The sequence below is a fragment of the Leishmania donovani genome, chromosome 1, assembly GCF_000227135.1.
Source record: "Leishmania donovani BPK282A1 complete genome, chromosome 1".
NCBI classification, from domain to species: domain Eukaryota; phylum Euglenozoa; class Kinetoplastea; order Trypanosomatida; family Trypanosomatidae; genus Leishmania; species Leishmania donovani.
In genome coordinates, this window is record NC_018228.1 from 106,772 (window position 1) to 114,798 (window position 8,027).

An 8,027-nucleotide genomic window follows, 5' to 3' on the forward strand; every position below is an offset into this window, starting at 1 on the left:
CGCAAGATCACGAAGCGCCCGACGGACGTGTACAAGCTGCAGAAGGTGCAGCGCTCGAAGACGAGCACGGCGGTGTTCGAGAATATTCTGAACGACATGATCTACCCGAGCGACGTGGTGGGCCGCCGCTGGCGCTGCCGCACGGACGGGAGCAAGCTGATGAAGGTGTTCCTGGACGCCCGCGACCGCAAGCGCGTCGAGTCCCGCCTTCGCGCTGTGGCGTACGTGTACAAGCAGCTGACGCACCGCCGCGTGTCGTTCGGCTTCATGTGGAACCCGAAGCTGCAGCAGGTGTCGACCCGGTAGGCGGTGGCAGAGGAAGCGAGCGTGTGCGTGTGCATCGCTCTCACCATCGTGCCAGACGTCTCTGAGCGGCCTCCTCCCCACCCCCCGCCCTTTCCGTCTTCGTCCCTTCTCTCTCTCATGCACTTCCGTGCCATTATTTTGTTTTCGTGTGAGTTGTTATTTCCCAACGCGATCACCAACGCGATCACCGCCCCCTCCCCCCAGCACAGCACAGCAGCAGAAGTGCGGACGCGCTCGGCGTGCGCGTGGGCAACGCTGGTGGGACAACCACGTATGGAGGAATGGGGCGACGGCGATGGCAGCCCGTTCTACGAGCACCATCACCACCACCACCACCTCTCCCTAGCCAGGTCAGATGCCACTATTACACACACGGACGCGTCTGCTGACGACTCCTGCCGCTCTTACCACCACCACCATCACCGCCACCAGCCCCTCCCTCTCACTGTCGGAAAGGGGTGACGGTGGGGAGGGTCGGATGGGGGGCACGTGATGACGATATGGCGCCTGCCTCTCTGCGTGTGTCTGTGTGTGTCTTCCACTGTCCTGCGTGCGATGGCCGCGACACAGAGAGAGAGAGCGGAAGACGCCCTTCTCCTTGCGCCACACACACACTTCGCACCTTCCACAGTCCCCCCCCCCTCTCTCCCTCTTCCTCTGCCCCTCTGACGGTGGTGGTCCCCCATCGCCGTATCCGTATGGCCCAACGAGCCACTCTCTGCTGCCGCAAGTACAGCAACAACTGTTGCCGCCTACGTCGCATCTCTCTGTGCGCACGCGTGAGAGTGTGCATGTGGTCGGTGCCGACGTGTTGCCCTCCCAAACCCTGGCCGCTGCCGCTGCTGCTGCTGTTTTGTGGGTAGGCTAAGGAAAATGGAACTCATGGCCACAATGGCCCTAGATCGCGACGCGATCAACACCGTCACGCTTCGCCTGCTACCACCGTCGGCCGCTCCCGGGGCAGCTGTGTCGTCGTGGCTGCTGTGGCACACAATCCCGATCACCGCCAGCCTATCTCGCACGCTGAGTCGGCTCGTGTCGATCGAGGCGTCTGCGATGACGCAGATGCCGCTGGACGACACCGCAGACGCTGCGGCGATGTGCCACTCAGCACACCGCTCGCACGATCGAAAGGCGCGCTCGCCCTCCGCGGCCTCGGCGTCTTCGTCATCGTCGTCGGCCTCGGCGTCATCGGCTCTCTCAACGAGGACAAGGCTCACGTGCTCCACCGCGGAAGCCGAGAAGACGAGCTGGATCGAGCTGGCGCGCGTGGGGTACGTTGTGAGCGAGATTCACGCCTACTGCATCCTCTTAAAGTGCCGCCGTGCGGCGCAGGCGGCAAGGTTGAAAGCGGCGTTGGAGGAGGGCGCTGCGCTGGGCTTGACGGCGCCGGTGGAGTACGTGACTGACGCGCGTCCAGTCGTCGTCACGCACTGCGCCTTTGCAGAGCGACGAGGAAGGGCGGAGGCCGTCGACGCCGATGGCACGAGTATCACCGGCCACCACCTACCTCGTGTAAGGGCTCGCTGGTGCACCGGCGACCACATGGTCTCCCTATGGGAAGCGATCGCTACCGTATACCCCGTTCGCGGCAACGGCGGCAGTGGTGGTGATGATGGCGACGGCGACAGTGCCTCGGATGGCGACGGCGAGCATCACGACACTCGCGGGTCGCTACAGCGGCATCATCAGTATCACCATCATCCATACCATCTGCAGAGCAGCCCGCACACCGCGTCCTCTGCTCCTGTTACGCCTTCTCCAGCGCGGCAGTCGCCTGCTGCATCTTCCGCGATGCGTAAGGGCGCCGCACCGCCACCGTCGCGGCACGCCTCCGCGGTCACCGTCGCCGCGGCAGCGTCTACACCGAAGCACACCCCGTTGTCTTCGGCGAAGGCAGCGGGACGAGCGTCGCCGAGTCGCCCCCCACACACGCCGCCTCATCTCCCCCTCACCGGCCGCGGTGGCCGTGGCGGCGTCGACCTTGGCCCGCTGCTGAGTGGCGACTTCTGCACCATCTGCCTGGACCCGCTTTACCTCAGCGCCTGCGTCACAACGCTCTGCCAGCACTCCTTCCATTTAAGCTGCTACGCGCAGCTTCCGTCCGGGTCGGCCGAGTGCCCGCTCTGCCGCTTCTCCGTGTACGACCTGCTCAACGATGCGCGCTGCAAGGTGTGCGGCACGTACGAGGACCTTTGGGTATGCCTAATCTGCGGCCACGTCGCGTGCGGCCGGGCGCGGCGCGATCATCAGCAGGAGCACTATCATGCGTCGGGACACTCCTGCTCGTGGCAGAGCACCACGAATCGCATGAGAAACTTGAGCTCCCGCATGTTTCTCCACCAGGAGGTGGCGCTGCTGCTCGAAGAGGACGGTGTCGACGATGCGGCGACGGCGGACAGTCCGCACAGCGTCGGTTCCGCTACGCGGCTCCGCAGCGCCGAGGCCGGGACGTCGTCAGAGGAAGCAGCGACAACCGCGATGGGTGGGACACTGTCGCCCTCTGACGCGGATCGCGTGCGGTACATGTCGTGGAGCGACTCACTGGTTGACCACGACCTCCAGGAGGCACTGAACGAGAGCAAAGAAGAGGCGGTGGCGCAGTACTACACACAGTTCCTGCGTCAGCTCGCAGAGGAGCAGCAGCGGTGGTACGAGGCGAGGCTGGCGGAGCGACGCCGCTGCCGGCGCGAGAGGCAGATGGCGACAGTCGCCATGGCTGGTGGGCGTCGCGCAGAAAGCGCGTCGTCGTCCGCAGCGGGTTGGTTGTCAAACGTCGCACCATCGGCGCACACCGCTCTGCACCGCATTGCCGTGGACGAGCGGCGGCTGCGACGTCGCGTGCTCTCCGAGTACGTGCAGGCGACCATCAGCCTCCTTCAGGCGGCCCAGCGCGAGTATGCCGGCATGACTCACACGCTCAGGGCCGCCCGCGATGATGCACAGCAGCAGGTGCTTCTCCGGTCGCACTTCAACTCCGGGCTTATGGCACAGGTGGAGCGAGTACGCCAGCGCACACGAGAGTTGCAGCGCAAAGGCGAAACGGCCGCACAGCAGAAGGCGGCTGAGGAGGCGGAGCTGCAGCGTCTCGTTGATGAGGCGTTGTCGTCGCTGTGACGGGCCACGCCGTGTATCCGCCCCCCCCCACCCCCCCCCCCCCCACACACACACACCTTCGTTCACAGCCCCCGAGGGCCATTCGCCATGCCGTCTCCTTGTCGTTCTGATCTCCTCCGTGGTGCGTTGTCCGTGTGTGCACCCGGCGACTCCGTGGGTCGGCACACATGCACACGCACATATCTATCTGTGTGCGCGCAGGGGCATCAGAACAAGATGATCACGAAGGCGATGGAAGGCGGTGACAACTTTTCCTCTTGTGCATACGTATGACTGCGCGCCTGCACTGCGGCAGGCTCCCTCTCACCCGTCATGTAAACACTTCACGCGCGCACAAGCACACGTCCACGGCGGTCATCTCCGTTGTTTCGCGCATCTCTCTTGCTGCTTGCCACCGATGCCGCTGCTTCGTGGCTCCCCCACAGTGAAGCCGCACCTCATCACTCCCAGCCACACACGTGCAGGTGTGTGTGCGCAACAAGCACAAACACAGGAAGCCGAAGGCGTGCCTTGGGCATGCTGACGACGCGCTCCCCTCCCCCACCCCACCCCACCCCACCCCCTGCCTGGGCGTGCGCTCCTCCTTGCCGTCGTCTCTCTGTCCTACGCCAGCAACCGAGTGTGTGTGCACACATCGCCCCTCCTCCCATCCTACACGCATACACACACACACACACACACACACGGGCCAGAGGTCCGGTCGACGCTGACGACGATGCCCGACTCGCTTCATGGTCTCTAATGCAACGCCCTCGCACACGCTCCTCCCCCGCCCTTCTCTCCCTCTCTCACCACAAACGCGCACTCACACACACACGATAACAGCGCGCTGCTGGGATCTGTATAACGTTCTATCCGCGTTCGATCCGCATCTCTCGCCCTCTGCCTCGTCCCCTTCCCTCCTACTGCTCCTTGAAAACTCACCTGCTTCCTCATTCCTGCGCACGCACGCACGCACGCGCTCTCTTCTCTCTACTCACCGCGCAGAGCTTCCTCATCACCTGTGCGCCGCAGCCACACACACACACACACACGCATACGCATACGCAAGCGGCCACCGGTTCGTGCCTCGTTGCATCCTGCGTTGTTTCTCTCGTTCTCGGGAGAGGGATCGCTCTTAAGCCGTCGCCTTCTTGTTGTTGTTGGAAGCCCGCGCGGTGGATGTGTTGCCGCTCTTGTGCTCGCCGCCGCATCTTGTGCACTCGGAGCGGACGTTGCGAGGTCCATCCGTCACCGTCGCGTCTCTCATTTTCTCTTGCTGCGTAGAGAGTGAGGCACGCCATACCCACCACACCTATACATACGTAGACAGGTGCACGGCACGCGCGCGATGGAAGCGAACGTGACCGTCACCACCAAGCCGTACAAGCCGGCGGCGTCCATCTATGATGCGTGGAAGGAGACGCTGCTGCCCTTTCTCGTCCCGGCGACGGTGCTCAGCGCCTGGCCCATGATCATGCTTATCCGAGATCGCAATCGCGTCCCGATCAAGCTGCTCACGATCGCCGCGCTCGTCTCGCTGGCCGACGGCCTCCTTGGCAGCTGCGCCTTCCCGCTGCAACATCAATACGCCTTCTCCCTCTCCGCGAACTCGGCCTTCTTCTATGCAGGCACCGTCACCTACTGGCTTAGCGGCGCAGCCCTGAGTCCGCTGATGGAGATGTGGGGGTGCCAGCGCTCCTGCATGGCGCTGGCCATCGCGGGTGCTGCTGGTGCATGGGGTAGTGGGCAGAGCATCGCTCTCTTCGTTCTCTGTGGCCGTATTGCCACCGCAGCAGCCACGTCTGGTCTCTCGACGTGGGTCGAGTGCGCGCTCTACCACGAGGCGCACGTGCACCATTGCCCTTCCGCCGCCGCCGGCGATGACAAGGGTATGGTGGACAGCAACGGTGGTGAGGCGCTCGGCGGTAGCGGTGCGCTCACGATCTTCCATCAGGTACGTCCTGCCATGTTGTTGTTTTCCATGATCGCGTCGCAGTACGTGATGGCGGTGACGCCGACGGTGTCAGTGGCGCCGTGCTGGGTGGCGCTCCTGTGCTACATAGGCGTGTTCGTCGTTGCCTGGGGCCTCGCTGCGCTACCTGCAACCTCGGCTGCCGGATCGTCGTGGTGGACGGGATCGAACCCCTTCCACGTAACCGGCGGCGGCGGCGGCAACGGCGTGCATGCAAAGAACGCGAGCATGAAAGATGCCTCATCGAGCACCTCGGAGTTTGAAAGCACGGTGGCGATGCTACTGCCGGGCGTGGCGCTGAGCTGCTGCAGCGCGGGCGGCTCGCGACTGGCCTCGTCGAAGCACATGCTGCGGCACTACGTGCACGCCTACAGCACCTCAATCCGGACACTGTGCATGCCGCGATATCTTGCCCGCCACATCGTGGACATCGTCTTTGGCGCCGCCTTCCTTACGGGATCGCTGCTGTGGGTGCCAACGCTGGAGCTGTACGACGACAGCATCCCGTTCGGCTTTGTGTTTGAACTGTTCATGATCGCCACCTTCCTCGGCAGCACCTTCTCGCTTCCGGTGTGGGCCGTCGGCGGCGCAGAGGCGGCGCTGGTGGTCCTCCTCAGCCTCAGCGAGCGCACGCTCTCCACCTCGCGCGACTACGCCATCCCAGTGACGATCATGCTCGGCGGCATCGTGCTGCACCTCACGCACGGCTGTGTCCTCACCATGGGCAGCTTGTGGCGCGCCGAGTACCCGATCTCTAGCGCGCCACTCACGCTCTTGTTCTTGCTAAAGGCCGCCACCGGCGTCCTCGGGTGGGTCTTCCTCAACGCCATCGACGGCAAGTATATGGAGGACGCCTTCTTCTTTGAGGCGCAGTGGATGTGGGTGCTGATGTGGGTGGAGGCGGTGGCGCTGACGCAGTACATCGTCGCGCGCATGGCTCCCGGTTGTGGCCGCCACGCCAACGGCGCGGCCATCGCGAAAGACGGCGGTGCGGCGCTGTTGCAGAAGCCGGATAGCGGTAGCGTCAAGGACCTGAGCGGCAACGGTATGAAGGAGACGGTGGTGGCAGGGGGGCCAACGGTGCGTCTCCAGACCGACATGCTCTCGCACGCGCCGTTCAACGGCGCGGAGACCGCGAAAATGTAGATGCCGTGTTACTCGGCGAGGCTGCAGGAGCGGCGTTACGAAGCGCAGACCGCCGAAGAGGAGTGGAGGGGGAGGGAGAGGGGCAGAAGGGAAAAGCGGGGCAGCGCTTTTCCCTTGTTGGGGGTTTGGGTGCACGCACAGCGGAGGCGCGCCATCCATCCCGATCGTTCTCAGCGGCACAACCGGCCGCTGGTTGCGCGCCTCCGCTGTGCGTGCACCCAAACCCCCAACAACGAGAAGCGCTGCCCCGCTTTTCCCTTCTGCTCCTCTCCCTCCCCCTCCACTCCTCTTCGCGCTGTCTGTGCGCGAGGTCCACCGCTGGCCATGCACCGTGTATGCCTGTGACTCCCTTGCGTAACGCGGAGGGCGATAAGCCGATTGCAGCGCACCGGTGGGGTGTGCGTGCAGGAGCCTCTGTGTGAGTGAGTGTGTGTGGGTGGGTGTCCCTCTTTCTCTGTGTCTTCTACATTGTTCCTCTCTCTTTCTTTGTTGTTTTCGGGATGCCGATGTCGTCGTTGCCGTCCATGGTGCTCGATGCCGGATCTGCTGGATGCGCGTGCGGTCGTCATCGCTGTCGGTTGTGGGGCGGAGGATGGGTGCTTGTATTCGCGTAAGAGGTTCCCTCATAGCAGTGCTCCTTTTTCTCTGTGAGTGGTCGTGGTGGTGGTTGGTCCCGCACGTGCTCGCCCTCTGGCCCCACCCCGGCCCTCTCACGCGGTGCACCCTTCACGAGCACACCCGCACGCACCAGAGGGCAGCATGGCTGCGTGCGTCTGTAATGTGTGGCGGGTTGGGGACCGGCGTGCCTTCCTTCTTGCGCCCTCAGCACCCCCTCATATAGATATCTATATGAGGGGGTGTGCATGGAGAAAGTGTCTCTTGCACCTCCTCGACAGACGTGCACACGCATACACGCGAGCCGTGCGGTGCGTCTGTGTAGACCTGTGTGGGTGGGTGGGTGTGGGCGAAGCTCAAGCGTGCAAGGGGTGAGTGCGTGTCGCTGACCTTGTGAGCGGAAGTCGATCAACGATCAGACAATGTGGACCACGGATGATGACGTACACCTGACGAGAAGGTGTTGAGGGGGGGGGTGGAGTTGGAACGACGATGCCCGGGGCCGAAGGCGGAGGTATCGGACTGTGCGTTGCACGGTGCCACATGTGTGCGCAAGTGTATAAGACCTGGAACGCTCCCCTCCCCCTTCACGCCCTCTGTTCTTTCCGTCTTCGCACAGGCCACACATGCGCGCCGGCGCAGAGTGGTGCCGCCGTGCCGTCCCGCCAAGCACAAACGCCGCCCCTCCCCCCCTCCCCACAAACTGTTTGCAGAAGGTGAAGCGTCGTGCGGTGGGACTACCCCGCGCGGTTTCTGACCCGGGGAAGAGAGCTTGATCAGCCGACCTTCCAAGCTACTCGAGGACGAACTCAAGCGCCACACAGCAAAGGTCTTCCGCATCAGGAGCACACCACTCATGCTCCCGGGGGGGGGGGGGGGGGGCCGCGCT

General features: G+C 64.0%; 2 protein-coding genes across 2 annotated transcripts; both read left to right on the forward strand.

Moving 5' to 3' along the window:
* Positions 1–1,179: 1,179 nt before the first annotated feature.
* LDBPK_010450 (hypothetical protein, conserved) lies at positions 1,180–3,423 on the forward strand (the record flags this gene model as incomplete). Its single annotated transcript, XM_003857810.1, has 1 exon — positions 1,180–3,423. One exon carries the CDS (start codon positions 1,180–1,182, stop codon positions 3,421–3,423), a length of 2,244 nt encoding a protein of 747 aa, XP_003857858.1.
* A 1,330-nt stretch (positions 3,424–4,753) lies between these two features.
* On the forward strand, positions 4,754–6,523 carry LDBPK_010460 (hypothetical protein, unknown function; the record flags this gene model as incomplete). The annotated part of the gene is made up of 1 exon (XM_003857811.1): positions 4,754–6,523. One exon carries the CDS (start codon positions 4,754–4,756, stop codon positions 6,521–6,523), a length of 1,770 nt encoding a protein of 589 aa, XP_003857859.1.
* Between the last annotated feature and the right edge of the window lie 1,504 nt (positions 6,524–8,027).